Source organism: Hippoglossus hippoglossus, chromosome 17, assembly GCF_009819705.1.
Source record: "Hippoglossus hippoglossus isolate fHipHip1 chromosome 17, fHipHip1.pri, whole genome shotgun sequence".
NCBI lineage: Eukaryota > Metazoa > Chordata > Actinopteri > Pleuronectiformes > Pleuronectidae > Hippoglossus > Hippoglossus hippoglossus.
This window is the reverse complement of record NC_047167.1, coordinates 20,127,807-20,144,376: the sequence shown is the minus strand read 5'-3', so window position 1 is coordinate 20,144,376 and position 16,570 is coordinate 20,127,807. Positions and strand designations below refer to the sequence as shown.

Here is a 16,570-nt window from a genome sequence, read left to right as displayed (position 1 = left end):
TCCTCTGCACGCAGCGTGCCAGGCTGCCGCGTTGTTTCGGGGGGGGGGGGGGATTTGTAAAGCGCGAGTGAAAGGCGAGTGACACGCCCCAGAAAAGCTCCATTGTGCTGCTCTTTAATGGACGTCGGGTCTCAGACTGAGGGTCAGGGACAGCTTAGCGGCGAGAGGAACAGTGTGGGAGTGACCCTCCGCTGCTCACACACGACCTCCTGCAGACACGCACATACACAAACATTCATTGACACACACAGACACACACACAGAGGCAGGCATACTGGGCTCACACTGATATATAACCTGTGCATGTCAGCATAGGTCTCTATAGCTACCAGTATCGATTTCTCCGAGAACGACTGTTTTCTCAGGCTATAGGCTGCTGTAGGACCTGCACGTCTCTGGTGGGCGACCGAGAATAGAAGCACAGTTGACACCTCATATAAAACAGACTTTACTGCCACAGGGGTTTACAGGAAAAGCAGTAACCTCGTTTATAGTTCAGTATATTACGATGCAAATGTGCTTCGTTGGTCCTTTTTTTTCCGTCTTTGTGCGATAACAAGATAACTTGAAAATGTGTAATTCAATTACTGTGAAATATGTCCGACAAACAGACGATAAGTTAATAAGATTCGTGCGATGATACAGATCAAGCATTTCCTGTGTTGTCTGTTAATAACATTTCAGCCACAATGTTGTGCTGCGTTCATGGAGCAGAAGAAAGGACCGGACACCTCGGATGTTTTGTTCTGTATGTTTCCTTGTCGCAGGCTTTATTTGGAATATAAGGTTGTGCACATTATAACAGGTTTTCCCATCACATTCTTGTTTTTGACATTTAAAGTTAGAAGAATGAAGAAAGAAAGAAAGAAAGAAAGAAAGAAAGAAAGAAAAACAAAACATTGCCCTGAACTGAAAATCTGAACTGATAACAATACAAGCGTATTAAGAAGTGCAAAGAATTCGTTGGTTTACTTAAAAAATTAAAGGTTTATAAAGACTCAATCCATAATTCCCAGCAGCTTTTGTTGTGTGCAAGTCTTTTTTTCATTTTTTCATGAAACACATTAATCTGAACGTTAACCAATCCTTGCTTTCTTACTTGCAATTGAAAAATAAACATACTTCATCACACTTGGATCCTTTAAGTTGTTTAATTTTAATAAAAGTTGACAACACAACACGAAGTAGCACATGAGAAACATTTTCCACTATGTTATTGATAAATGTTGGATTTGAAATGATCATTGAAATGAGGCAGACCGAGTTAGTTTCATGCTCTAACTAATGAAGAACAGATATTTTCTCACTGTTCCCACTGGTCTCAAAATCTGAGTGTTGAAAAAATCAATTCAGTAATATTCTCTAACTTTCTGATCTTGTCTCACTTCAAAGATCATCTCTTATCGCCTGCGAGAAACTCAGTGATGGATATTTTCCCTCATGTGCTGGAAGTATAATTAGTTTACTTTTACCACTTGTGAGGAATAAAATATAAGCTATAAACACAACACAAATTATTTCATTGTGAAGCTGTTCAATTAAATAGTTGCGTATTTACTCATCGACCAGACATGGAGCAACATTTGCCTTTATTTAAAGCCATGTTTGTGTCTGCCGGACAATCGTAAGTTCCATATTCACTTTGCTTTTAGCTCTGTTTTGTTCTCCACCACCTCCTGAAGAAAATACCTCTGCTCTGGAGCCACTTTCCTCTCCAGCTGGTTTTTGCAGTTGGTGTCTAAACTATCTGTGGAGCTCTAACATATCAAAATACTGTGTAATAAAATACTCTGCCACTATACAAGCAACTCCTTTCACAGTACACGCAGCCATTTGATCTATTATTAATCTGAAAATATCGATGAGTGCAGCTTTAAGATCTTGTGTGTGGAGGAGTTTTGCCTTTTTTTAGATCTTCGACTAACGAACTGACTCAAAGGAGGGAAATAAACCCGCCTCGATGTCGAGCTGCAGGAGCCACAGAGAGGATGGAGTCTGTTTACATCTGTTTACTGCTCCTGTTTGCTGAGGATGGTCTGACATTGGAGTGACCTCAGACTGCTGCATCCTGCCTGTGTTTCATGCACCGACAGTAATATGAACCCACGACTGCTTCGCACACACGCAGCAGCAAGAAGAAGCGCATGCTACACCCACACCTTCTCAGACACACGCAGGAGACTGGTGACCGCAGATGTACAGACGTGCACGATAACACATGTGCACCTAGTGTCAGTAGCGCACTCTACTGGATGACTTTAAATTCATTCATCTTTGATTGGCTTATTGCTTTTTGAAATATCGCTGCCACAGCTATTCGCGGTAGCCAGCGTGGGGGTCTTTGCACGTCGCATGTTCACTGGCAAATTGAATTGCAATGGATTTGCATGGTTCCTGTTTGGCTAGATAGAGCATCTCCAGATGTAGTATATTTAGACCACTGCAGGTGCTGAGAGCCAGAGATTGATCGTCTATAAAAATAACACAGCTCCATGTATCAGGTTGCAGCAGGAGCATGAATAGAAAACACTCGCATGCATCGGAACATGTCCTTGAATGAAGGAAAAAATGTGATTAAACGATTCAAACAGGGTGTTTGACACGTATGTGCATCCAGTCAAGTTTGTGTGTCGTTTTAATTAATTTATTGAAAGGGATTACAGTCCAGATTGGAGGCTCATTCATCCAGATCTCACTAATATAATCTGCCTCGGAACATTTCACAGCGACTTATCTCTCTGAGCTCTCCCGTCGGCTGAGCGATATTTATTCTGTTGTGTTGGAGTCTTAGGCTCCTCTGTCAGGGTGGAGAACGGGTTTATCTGCATCCAGCGGCCGTCGCAGCTCCTTTTGTGCACCGCTCCCCCTGGTACCCCCCCCTCCCTCCATCCCGCCCCCTTTTCGCTGGTCACACCACGCTTCCTGTTAAATCCCATTACCGGAGCCAGACGCCCCTCTCCACACTGTGCAAAATCTGAAATAGGCCAAGCTGCTGAGTACAGATGCTGCCGCTCTGTTCCCATTCTTACACATCCTCCACCCCCCAAAATATTTTTGTTCCTCCCCTCCCCATCGGGTTCTTCTTTGCAGTGATGTCACTTGTTCCAAAAATGTCTCAGTTTTACGCAAGCGGGCGTGTCAGCGTACACAATACTCTTCTTTTCCTTTGTGAACACACCAGAGTTTCCAAGATCATGTTTTTCCCTCAGTGTCAGAGCTTCACTGCACAAAACTGTTCCTATTGACTGATGTGCTTTTACATATAGATTATACTGTTCTCCCTTTAGACTTGGATTGACACTAATGGATGACGGAACACACCTTCAAACACACACACAACATAATGGCAACTCTAATTTTAGCGCAGCGTAGAGTAACACAACACTGTCACACACACACACCATTCACTGTCTTGACGTCATCATTTATCTGCACCATAAACGACACACACACACACATGCATACTCACACACAACGTTTGCCTAACTAGATTTCTTAGGACATTAAGTTTGACCTGAAACCTCGTGCCTAAACTTAATCCCTGCATCACCTTTAACCTAACCACTAATTCTAATCTAATCTCAAAATGAATTTACCTTTAATTCAACTCGTCCGTTGCCCAATCCTGATTCTAAATTTAACTCTAATCTATTTTAATGAGGCTGCTGCAGGGAAATCTTCAGCAGAAAAAAAATAAATAAATACAAGATCATCCAGTTGAACCTGAAATTGAACCAAGATTGTTGCATCACAACACAACATGATCCAGCCCAGTGCACTGGGTTAGTCAATCTGATGCACTGTGTCCCTGATGCTCAACACTTTGCAGCTTTGCAGGAAAACGTCCAATTAACCCCTAAACTTCTAATCAACCTAAGTCTATGCCATGAAATGAGGACCCTGAAACCAATCTTCATTTTAAAGCCTAACCCGAGTCTTAAATTTCATTTTAACCTTCAACCATAACCCTTAACTTATAATTCCAGGCCTTCAGATGTGTTTTTTCCGTCTGAATGACCTAATTTATATGGTCTGAAGTCCAGCTGGTTCTCAGAGGGATGGGACAACACCCCAGAGAGCACACACGCCCCCTGCATCTCGCATGTCCTTCACGGGTGACATGTGTGAGGCCACATTACGATGGGATGGAGATGTGGAAGAAAGAGAAGAGAGGGAGGGAGGGAGGGATTAAGACCAAGTAGAAAAAGGGATCAGACGGTACAGGTGGAAAGTACAGACTGCCAGTGGAATACAGACAGACAGACAGTCAGTCAGTCAGTCAGACAGTCAGTCAGTGAACCAGGACCCCCAGCGCCTGCTTCACCCAGTCCCAGCAGGGTAACGACTGTGTAACTACAATCTGCTAATGCCATCAGCTGGCAGATGCCCAGGGGAGTTAAACCAGTCACACCAGTACAGCAGCTCAGCTCCGACACCAGCTGGAGCTGCCCCCCCCCCCACCCCCCACCCCGCCTGCATGACTGCCTGCCTGCCACTAACCCAGGCTAAAAGGCTTGTGAGAGCAGTGCATGCAAATGATGATGAAGAGTGATGCAAGTGTTTATGTTTGGGCTTTTTTTCAATGTTTCTGCACATGACTGCACTCACGCAAATAACGTTGAATTGTGTGTAGGTGTGTGTGTGTGTGTGTGTGTGTGTATATATGTGTGTGTATATGTGTGTGTGTGTGTGTGTGTGTATGTGTGTTGCAGATTGAGTTTTTAGTTTAGCAAGAGACTCTATAAAAGCTGAGCTGCTCAGGAGGCGTCACCGTGTCTCGTTGTGTTGTACAACTGGTGATTATTTAAACCTTTTTTAATCCAATTATTTGGTTGTAACAAAGACTCGGCACAGTGTGACGTCTTGTTCCTTCAGCTCAAAAATCTGTTCAAACATCACAGATATTCAACCCTCGCTGTGATGAAACTGAAAAAAATCAAATTTGGAAAAATCCAAAACCAACACATTTTTAGGATTTGTTCTTGACAAAAAAATCAAATAATCAATCAATAAAAAAAAGTCAATTTAAAGATTAATTTTATGTAAATCAACAACTGGATTCAACAAGTCTCTCAATTATTATTTTTTCTGAATTGTTTTTATTCCCTTCCTTCTCTTTGGAGTCTCTGTGTTACTGATTGTATTTTGTTCTTTTGATTTGCTCTTATATAAAACATTTTAAATGCATCTAAATACTTGTCTAAATGTGAAATAGTTTCAAAACTGTTTAAAAAAAACACAACACATAGTATGTGTAACTCCAGAAAATATTGAATAAGTTGCTTTCTGTCAATTATTATATCAAACCTTTATTATCAAAGTAACAGCAAACAACAATATTTTTTGGGGATTAGTGTGAACTGGTATTTAAAGGTCAGTTTGCCCACTTGTATTTCCAGGTAAAGGACACAGACAATCTTATTGATTCATGTTCCTTTGGTTCCTTTTCTCTCTTATCACACGTTCGTTGTCGATTCCGAGCCTCAAATTGAGTTCAGCACACAGGGAACAGGAATCCCTGGTTGTCTGGGGTTCAGAGCAGCTTTGCTCAAGATGCCGACTTAATCCGCCGTCTCCCCAGAGAGGTTAGCTCCGTCACCACGGCTGGGAATTAAACCGCGACTGGTGTTGGAGATACTCGGGTTGGTGGTCGGGGGTATTATAGGCAGAGATGAGCAGAGTGTGTAAACAACTGTGACCTGTCATCGCTCTCAGTCATTTTGACATGTGGCTAATTTGGAACTGTGAAAATATGAGCATAAACAAATGTGTTTGCTTCTCTTTTGAGAGAGAATCAGTGTGTTTGTGTTGTGACAAGATTAAACAACACGTCATGTAATCGACACGCGGCAAGAGATGCTTAAAAACATCCATGTACTTTTAACCTGTCCATATTTAGCTCCAAGCAGAAGTGTCTATTTCAGTGTGGAGGAAAACAGACGAGCTTAAAACACATTGGCAGAGAACTGTGTCAGTAAATCTGATTTATAAAATCCTCATCATGGGAAACTCCAAGTTAAAAGTTAAACACACAAAAGAGAGACAAACTTCCCACACTGTCACTGTCACTGCGCCCTGTTCGGTTGTGTTCATGTTTTGGTGCCGTCTCTAAGTGGGCGCTTCCTTCCTGTCACCGAGCCAGCGACTGAGTCAAAGTGCGTTCCTGCTTCGGGCAAAACCGGTTCCACCTCCTCACACTTTCCACCCGTCTGGCCATGAATGATTCACACTGTCCTGTGTGTTGCGCTGGGAACTGAGCTCGTACAGTGAAGAGTTTGCTCCATGTCAGTGAACTTAGAGGAAGGAGACCGTGATGAATAATATTTTGTTCACTGACTTTGTTCTTCAGTTGGGAAAATGTCTCCTCCTTTCAAAATATGTTTCTCATTTATTGTTTCTCAATTGAAATATTTGAGGCCAAGCCTTGACTCCTCAAACTGTTTATTCCCATAAACTGACATAAAATTGAATCTCAAGTGCAAAAATACGATGAAGTAAAGAAACATGCTGAAATACTGAGTTAATGACAGCAGCTGATTCATTGTTGACCAACAGAATCTTATATTATTGCAAAATACATATATATATATATCTTTTACTCTCTTTACCAATGCAACAGGGGATTTTTCAACAAGTTCCCAATAATTCATGGATCTCGATGAAACTCAGGTAGATTTGTGGGACTGATATTTGTGAGTATGTGCTGTCATATGCGCTCCACTGAGCTCCATTCTACTTCATTATGAATTCAATATCCTTGGATTGTCAGTCATAAAAAATCTACACATCAACCAACAATGAAAATAACACTTCATCACAGCCTTTGTGAAGTTTCTGATATAGTGGAACTACATTGAAATATGACAGCGACTCTGAGATTGAAACATTAATATTGAATCATGTTTCCTAGACAGGAGCCTGGCTGTGGCTTAACTTATCATCAGGACCTTTAAATAACTGCATCTGTTCCTGGAAACACGTTCACACTTCAAAGCTCTGCACTCTGCATTTATAGAGGGGGATTTCTCTCTCTCTCTCTCTCTCTCTCTCTCTCTCTCTCTCTCTCATCCTCTCCTCCCTCCATCCCTTCCTCTCTCTCTCTCATCCTCTCCTCCCTCCCTCCATCCCTTCCTCTCTCTCTCTCATCCTCTCCTCCCTCCATCCCTTCCTCTCTCTCTCTCTCTCTCTCTGTCTCTCGTGTCCCCGTCTTGTGCGGCTGCAGCTGATGTTGTAAGAGACCAGATAAAGATGAATGATTATATTTGTGGGTAAGACTAAGCTGCCGTGCAGAGGGCCCTGTTTTATCCAGGCTTTGCGTGCAGTGCCCACTGTAGTATTAGCTGCAGGACAGATTCCCCCATTGGACGGGCAGATGCTTTCCCTCCGAGCGTTGTGGAAGCACCATGTGTCAGTGAATCTGAGCCGGGATAAGACGTCCGTCACACCGAGCTCTCAATGGGATCTGAAGTGCCCTGCTGCATCACAGTGACAGAACATCCTCATCATCTGCACATCTGAAATTTCTCTCAACTTTATACACATATAAATCACATGTAGCGTTTATTAGCTCCTGATCCTCCACTCACTCGTAGTAAGACTCACATGTTGGCCTTTGATTCAGGCTGTGCATGAATCAGAGTAATTGTGTCATGTGATCTGGTAAATGCTTCTTACCTGATGGAGATGTCATGTAAGAGATTCACATAGATTAATGCTCAATCATGTCAGCTTGACCAATAACTCGACCAATCACGAGTCAGTCTCAGCTGTCATTCATGACGTTTCACGATTGGCAAATGTCCCATCTGCTAACATGAACGTGGCAGGGTTTATATACTGCAGCCACCCAGCGGGAACCCAGATAGTTTGTCCTCACTTTTAGGGCGGTGTCATGTCGTCCACTTTTATATGCAGTCTATGGTGTTTTTACAAACTCCAAACTGCAGATATCCTCACTGCTGAACTCAAAAAGCCACTTTTAATGTTTGTATCACTGTGTTGTGACGTTGGTGTTTTTGTTTTTCCGACTCCCTTACGCAGCATCAGCTGTGATAGTGTGTTTTTTTTAAATCCGTGTTTGGGTTCAGTTGCAGTTCATGTTTTACATCCCTCTTCTCTGCTCCTTCACAGACTGCTCTGAGGAGACGAGGGAGCAGGGAAACATTCAAAGACAAGAAATCCTCAAGTCAGGTAAAGAATTTATGGAAATATTATTTTCTGGACTTCAATATCAGCACGTATTTTGTGTTGAAGGATAAGTCTGTTGTTATTTTTTATTTCTTTAACAATTAAAGGCTGGGTGAGATGTTCTTTCATTACAATCAAGAGGCACTTACATTAGATTTGACTCAAACCCATGTACACCAGCCTTCTGTCGCAAATACTCACTAAGACACAAATATGTATTAATTAATGAGGTTGAGAGCCACAGACAATACTTAGATACAGTAGGATTTATATAGGTAGATAGGACAATAACACAATGATAATGGAAGTATAAAATATGGTCAACTGTATTCCTTTAAAGCTGCTTTGATCTATATTTCTACAGTAAAACACTGTGATTATTGGACTTAAATTAATCAGGTGACCAGGCTCACCAGTTCAAATGAATGATAATGTTTCTCTGTATCTGCTGGACATGTAAATATGCAACTATTGTATTTTTCTAGGAGGACAGTGCAGACCTCAGGTGCCAGCTCCAGTTTTCCAAGGAGGAGTCCAGCCTGATGAGGAAAAAGATGGCAAAGCTCGGCCGGGAGAAGGATGAACTGGAGCAGGAGCTGCAGAAGTACAAGACGGTTTACGGGGACGTGGACAGCCCCCTTCCTCTGGCTGAATGCTCCGGCGGAGGCCCTCACACCACTCGGGAGGCTGAGCTGCGATTACGGCTCAAGTTGGTGGAGGAGGAGGCCAACATCCTGGGCAGAAAGATTGTGGAGCTGGAGGTGGAGAACCGCAGCCTGAGGTCAGAAAATGACGACATCCGGTGTCAGTATGAAAGGGACTTCTTCGGGCGGGAGCCGTTCTCCAGCATGCCCTCATCGCCGTATGGTGGCGACGCGCTGGACTCGGCCAGTGAGCTACGTCGCCATCTTCAGTTTGTGGAGGAGGAGGCTGAGCTTCTGCGCCGCTCCATCTCTGAGATTGAGGACCACAACAGGCAGCTTACGACTGAACTCAATCGCTTCAAATTCGGCCCCAGCAGCAGCTCTGGGCCCGTAGCCGAGGAGGGTGGCGAAGGAATACTGTTTAAACCCGGTAACGGTGGGAACGGGAATGGTTCCAGTAGCGGGTTGATGATGGAGGAGCTAAAGTCGGCCAGGATGCAGATCAATGAGCTAAGTGGAAAGGTAATGAAGCTGCAGTACGAGAACCGCGTCCTCATGTCCAATGTCCAGCGCTGTGACCTGGCCGCACACATCGGCCTACGCACCGGCAGCCCTCGAGACAGCGATGCAGAGAGCGATGCAGGGCGGCGAGAAGCCACCGACGACGAAGAGACGGGCCGACTTCTTCTCCTCCATCCCAAACGAGAGGGCCCAATCGGAGGTGAGAGTGACTCTGAAGACATGTTTGAGAAGACAACGACCACCTCAGGGTTCGGAAGCATGAAACCCTCCGATGGCAGCGAGCTCAGTGCCACCGATCTGGCCAACCGCAGGAGGGAAGAGCGGGAGTCATTCGGCAACGTGAAGCGAGAGGCGGACCGGCTCGGCAAGACGGTGGACCGGCTCATCACGGACACGGACAGTTTGATCTTCGAGGGCCGGCTGCTGGTGACGACAGGAGAGAGCCTGGAGGGAGGGGCGGCGTCCGGATCCAAACCAGACGCGCAGGTCCTGGACAGCATCAACACTCGCATGAAGGCGTTCCGCACCGAGCTGCACATCTTCATGGAGAAGTTGGACCACGTCGGGGAGGGTCTGAGAGACAGGACAGACGATCTGTCGCCGATGCCAAACCTCACAGAGTCCAGCAGCTTCCTGTCCTCAGTCACCTCCATGTCCCGGGACTCTCCCATCGGCACCTTCGGAAGAGACCTGGTGACAGACTTCCAGGTAAGTTCAGCGAATAGACTCCCTGTGACCTTCTCTCGTGCTTTTTAAGGTTAAATCTTTTTTTCCCATTACTTTTTCCTAAATGTCAGTATGAGAGACGCCCTGAGAACAAGTTATCCATGATGGAGAAAAAGTAATTACTCCAGTTTTCTTGTGGCCATTGAAAACCATATGTTCTTTAGAAATAATCCCACCTGGGTGTTCTTCCAGATGGCTTCATTCCTTCACTGCAGCAGAAGGCAAAATGAAATCGCAGAATGATTTTAGTCGCTGACAGGATCCAGATATAGACGTAGCCTTGAGTAAACCCATTGGTGTCTTTGTGAAGAGGAGACTTCTTTTAGGTTTGATTGAAATACGTGCAGTCATTAGTCGACCCTTCAAGGCCAAAACAAACTAAACGAGATCCTCAGTCAGCAACGTGTGCAAAAAAAAATCAGCTCTAATTAAAGACAGTGGCCGCTCCGTGCATCTTTAGTGCACACACACTATCTGCAGCCAGGCTTCCTGTCAGTGGGAATCTCATTAAGTTGTAGGCAAACGTAGGATAGGTTTGCATTTTTTCAAATCTATCTTTATACAATTGTAAAAATACATTGAGACACAATGATTCCTCCTCTGCGTACTTTCTGTAGTGTGACTCCACTGTAAGAAATGACGGACAAAATCCACAGTCGTCGTGTTCCTCGTCGTAAAGGGGAAGTGCGTCGATTTTACACATCAGAATCTGTTTATTGGTCTTTGTCAACACTGAAAAAGTTGCATAAAGACTTGGAGACAGAAGTGATTGACATCTGCAGACCTGTCCTCAAGATATATGTATATAATATGAGGCTGTAGCAGGTATTTTTTTGGACAAAATTCCAAGGACAGTGTTTCTTTGTTGCGCCGTGGTGGAGGCATGCGTCCTAAAATACCAACTTGATAAGTTAAAGTCTAATATAAGCTTTGGCAAAAGTTAACACTACATTTTGCACAATGTGAGAACTGTAGATTTTGTCCAGCATCTCTTATAGTAAAGTCGTGCTACAGTAGAAGGGGAGTTTGACTGAGGTGGTAGAGCTGCTAAAAGCTATGCCAAAGCCTCAATATGAAATTGAGTTGGAAGCACCCCCCCGTCTACAAATCTCCAGTGCCAGCACAGGGTAACATATCAGCCCCCCCCTCCCCCCCGCTCCACCACGAGCCACCCAGCTCTACCACACTGGCACCATCGCCATCCCTCCCTCCCGACCGCTCCGCCCGCCACCACCATCGCTTCCTGCTGCTGCCGCCACATTCACATCTGCATCTTCATGCACATCCTGCCTGCCCCCCCCGCTCCTCTGCACTCACCGTCTGCAGCCGCCCTGCTTCCAGTCGACCAGGGCCAGGGTGGAGGGTGCTTAGGAGAGTGCTTGACAGGGTGCTTGGTATGAATGGAGCGAGTAGTAAGGGAGTGATGACGGCTTCTTCCATTTGGGTTTAGTTTTGTTTTCCTGACACAGTGAATTGTTGCATGATGAATTTTGGTCAATACTTTTTCCCCTTTACAGCTCGGCTACACCATGCAATCATTTAGTGGGACTCATAATGACACATAAATGGTGTAGCTGTTATGTTTGCACAAAATATTATCCCATGCACTCATACTGACACGTGGGATTGGTTACTCCACGGTGTTGCCAAGGAAACGAACCATAAAAATGTGTGTGCACTGACTAAAATAACCTCTGTTATTAAAAGTGAGTGTAACGGAGAGATGCATGGTGCTGTGTGAGTGGCCTGTGGAAGAACCGCGCTGGCTGGCTTCCTGCTTTCTGTCCTTGTGTTATTGCAGCTTAGTGTAAGTCCACATATTGTGTGCTCTCCCACAGCAGGTTCATTATCTCTGTGCTTCATGATCAGGCAGACACCTCGGACGTCTTTTTCTAGTCGTACGGAATTGAACCGACAGCTCCTCAAAACATCTCACTTCAAGAACTCAGTCTGCTTTGTATGAGATAACAGACTGAAGCTGCCTCCATGCTCATTCTATCCAATGACTTGTTTGTGCTTTGCTCCTCTGCCTGTGGGACTCACTGGTTAGTCTGGGTGAAGCTGGGTGGTTTGATCAAAGTTCACTGACAACTCACCTGTTTAGAGCAGGAAGGCTTCTGTCCACTGAGAACTGTTGAACTGAGAGCGTCAGAGATTTTAAATCACTGCAGCAAAGAGCAGGATGTACAGGAGGTGTAAACACGCTGAATACATTTAGATAAAGGAAGATACAGAACGTTCACAAGAGAAAGAAGTTGGGGGTGTTTTCTTGTAATTATGACTTCTGAATCTCTTCCAGCATCTTGTAATATGCAATTACAAGATTTTATCTGGAAAGGATCTCATTTAAAAAAGCAATCTCATAGTTATGATATAGTTATCTTGTTGGTACAAGATCTCTACGATGAGATTTGTACATGGAAATTATCTTAATTTACCTCAAAGTGATTATGTATATATTTTCACTTAATTCACATTATGAGAAAGTATCTTATTTACGATGTAATAACAAGAATTATTTCATAAAGAATTGGAAAGATGAAAGACAAGACCTGATTCAAATCTCATATATTGAACAGTAAAGTTTGTGATTGTGAAAGTGTGAGATACATGAGATTTAAATGTTTCATATGAGAGTGGATTTTCTCATAATGATCTTGAAATATTAATTTCTGTCTCGTAATTACAAATTTTTAAAATCTCTTGATTATCTTGTAAAGAGGTTGAAATATTCTCTTCTAATTATAATTTTCCTTTCTCTTAATAATGACAAAATTACAGTAAAACTTCCCCAATGTCTTTTCCCTTGGTGAATTCTAAACATGTTTGCAGACACTTCTCTGACCTGATGGTTGATGTAGATGATCATTATCTGATAAGTTGCTGTTTGCTTGGAAGAATAAAAATGTGGTGGGGGGGGGCACCGCTGCAAAGGGGATCAGCTGTCACGGCATCAAACCACGGAGCTCCAGTGTATTTCAAATGCTGTATTGTCTGAAAAAAACAACAATGTGCATCAAACGGACTCAAGATTCAACTTCCCCCCCCCTCGGCGAGCTGCTTCTCCAAAAAACGCTCGGCTGTGCACGGGCATGTGTTGAAAACCCTCTGGCGTGCTCGCTCTCGCTCTGCAGTTTGCCGTGGTATCTCTCAGCTGTTGGTTTGGACTCATGTATCCCTCATTGCATGCGCTTCATAACGAGTGTTTTGCATTCTTTCCCCCCCCCCCCCCTCCTCCCCGACTCCCTCTCTCTCTCTCTGTTCCTCTTTTTGTTCCCGCCAGATGTTTCAGCCCATGATTTTGTTCATCCTCATTCTCGTTCTCTTCTCATCTCTCTCATTCGCCGTCATCTTTAAGTTGGTCTTTCTCTTTGCGCTCTTCTTCGTACTCTAGTCCGTTTGTTCTTCTCCACACCGTGTAGTCTGTTAGTTAACCACCCCCCCCCCTGCTTATATTCTTTACCCATTTTCTGTTTTATTTTTGTTTGTTGTCCCCTCATCCACTTTCTCTCCTCGTCCCCCCCCCCCCCCTCACCCACCCACCCTGTTTGTTGTCTCCTGTCTGTTTTGTCCACCTCACACATTACACCCACCACTACGACCTGCACCCCCCCCCCCCGTATCCCGCACCTGTCACCCAATCCCCTAAACCCCTCACACCCCATCGTCAACACTCACCCCCCCTCACCCCCTCTCGTCTCCCCCTCCCCCCCACCCCCACGTCACTCACAGTCCGTTCAGAGGGATGAGCTGGAGTGGCGTCTAGGACAGGAGCGAGGCGTGGAGCCCCAGAGCCAGAGCCAGGGTGGGGGCCAGGCCCAGTGCAGGGGAGCCCCGGGACTCACTAGGTACCACAGGCCCCTGGCTTTAAGAGCAGAGGTCAGTGCCTCCTCCCTCCTCCATCTCCCCCCTTCCATCCGTGGGACTGAGTTAACACTGGCTCCACTGTGAGCTCCACAGACATGGGCCTGTACTGAACACAGTCTAAAGTATTCATCTAGAGTTTTGACAACATTTTTCTCCCTCACACCAAAATCCTAAGCAAATACACTGTTGAATGCAGCTCCACACGGTGAATCTCCAAAATAAAACCAACCAAAACTAACTGCATGTCAATATTAACATACAGATGCACGTCACAGAGACTGAGACATAACTGTGCCAATGTGACTTTTCCTTTTCCAACGTTGATTCTACTGTGTCACTTCTCGGTGACTAGGCACTGATGCTCCTGTTTCACAAGTTTGAAATCTGTATTGGGCTTTTTATCGTAACTGATATCAGCAGAGAGAGATTGAATTCTATAATGATGTTGATAAAAGAAGAATCTGTGCATCCGAACTAAAATAGTCAGAGAGCCGCTCGGTCCAGCCGGTCTAGTCACGTTTCGATGCTGAACACGATTTCACCTCACCCACTCTAACTTCACACTAAATATCCGCTTCCACAGCCACTGAACTTTTCTCTTTTGCTTTTGTAATTAGAACCATATTTCCCTGGACGTTTGTTGATCGATTTACTTCTGCGAGGAGGAAAGTAGATTGGATTGTACCTTAAGAACTGAGAGCGTTTACCCGCCAGCTTGGAGGTTTTAGCTCATTTATTGCATTGGCTGCACGTTGTGTTCTGAAAACCTGATGTGACGGTATATTACCAAGACTAGTGAGACTTATTCAGACACTTCAGGGCTGCAACTATATTCCTCATTGATTAAACTGACAAATTGTTTTTTCAATTAATAGAAAAATTGTCCAAATAATAATCAAATTCTCACCTTCCAGAAGCAAGAAACAGCAAGTACTTGACATTTGGCTTAAAAAATTACCACAATGATTATTTGATTGTCAAAATATTTGCAGACTAATCCACTAATCGTTGCGGCGCTAATGCACTTAGTGAAGCTGCGTCTGCACACAGCGCCCCCTGTGGTGATGCCCTCTGGCACCGGATCATGACTGTCGGCTGTGCTGTCATGACTCAGCAAATTAAACATATATACACACACACACACACACACACACACACACACACACACACACACAGACACACACACACAGAGAAAATCAATGAGGTGAGTGGTCCCAGTGCTGCAGCTCACACCAGCTCAGGTCCGTTGAACTCTTCAGTGACTCGGCTGTTTCAATAAATCAGCTGTGTAATCGCACTGATTCATAATCGCCGCCTCGTGCTCGTGTTCTTGGCGAAGCCCCTCGCCGTTATGTAACGCAGAATGCTGGCAGCGCTCATGTGACACATAACTACTACAGTTACAGTTACGGCCCATTCGTGTAGATTTCCTCTCGGTCCCCGAGCTCTCTGCAGAGTGTAATCTGTGAGGTGAACTGAATGAATGGGGAAAGCAGCCTGGACATGGCAGGATTAGCGCTGCGCTGTCGGCCTGTGTGATTTGCATTTGACATTGGGCTGACGGGGATGTGATCCAGGGTCAGAACACACTGTCAACTCGCTGTTGGAGGATCCAGTGAAGGCCCAGCACATAGAGAAGAGGAAATTGCCTTTAGTTTCCAAATCAAGTCTGAACCAAGGAAAACGTTCGATAGGAGGAAAACAAGTCAGCAAGTTGACAACTGAAAAAAGTGTCATTACATTCAAAACCATAAACATGAGCATCTCATTTCCCTTTGAGCATTTTTTCACCTGCTGTAAACAAAAACAAACCTGATGTGCGTTAATTTCCTATTTTAATTTCAAATATGCAATGAATAAAAGCATCTTAGTACAATTTCTTATAAACTTTATTGTCACGATATAATTTTTCTACATATTTCGGTGAGTTTTAAAGCTGCAGTTAATGCTCCATGTCACATCAGAATAATGCAGCTCTGGTAAAAGTCACCACCACAATAAACCAAAACCTAGTTGAGAGCAAGAAAAGAGTAATCAATGCTGAGTTTGCCGAATCCGGTTCCAGTCTTTGTGCTCCGCTGAGCTAACAAACTGCTGCATCACATATTTACTATCCAGACATGAGAGCTCAACTCTCAGCAGGACAGTAATTAAACATAATCCTCAAAATGTCAGAATATTCCTTTTTGCCTTTTTGAGTCCGGCCTTAAATGAAGTGCAGCGTTAAATTATAATCACATCCTGAGACGTTGCAGGAGAAGTTCTAATGGATTTCTACTTGAGTGAAAGTCAGATGTAAGAAACGTTTCAGTCCTGCTCTGTGGATTTTAGTTTCACTGCAGAAAAAAAACGAAAGCGAACAAACATAATCGTCTCACACTACAAATCCCCTGTTTGTGTTTTAGTGCGATATTCATATGTTATTCAACGTCTCCAGAGTGTTGGTAGAGTGACTGTGTGTTGTGCTGTTGTGGGTTCAGCTCCGGGACACGCCTGCTGCTGACATCCAGTTCCGTCTCGATCACGAGCGAAGGCTGAGAGCGACGACGGAGGAACACGAGGTCGTCGTTTCTCTGCCTCAGGTACGACGACGCCGTCAGTCACGCCGTGTTTTTAATTTCATG

The 16,570-nt window shown here is 44.4% G+C and overlaps 1 protein-coding gene across 6 annotated transcripts in view; it reads left to right on the top strand.

Moving 5' to 3' along the window:
• The window catches only part of LOC117777647 (microtubule cross-linking factor 1), a 53,858-nt gene that overhangs the window by 17,044 nt on the left and 20,244 nt on the right, over nucleotides 1-16,570 (top strand). For 4 of the 6 annotated variants that reach the window (XM_034612455.1, XM_034612454.1, XM_034612457.1 and 1 more), the window contains exons 4-7: nucleotides 8,131-8,190; nucleotides 8,673-10,061; nucleotides 13,812-13,958; nucleotides 16,427-16,528. In XM_034612455.1, the coding sequence (XP_034468346.1) occupies nucleotides 8,131-8,190; nucleotides 8,673-10,061; nucleotides 13,812-13,958; nucleotides 16,427-16,528 (1,698 nt within the window). The remainder of the gene's footprint in view (nucleotides 1-8,130; nucleotides 8,191-8,672; nucleotides 10,062-13,811; nucleotides 13,959-16,426; nucleotides 16,529-16,570) is intronic. The other 2 variants (XM_034612456.1, XM_034612453.1) reach the window with 1 other exon arrangement.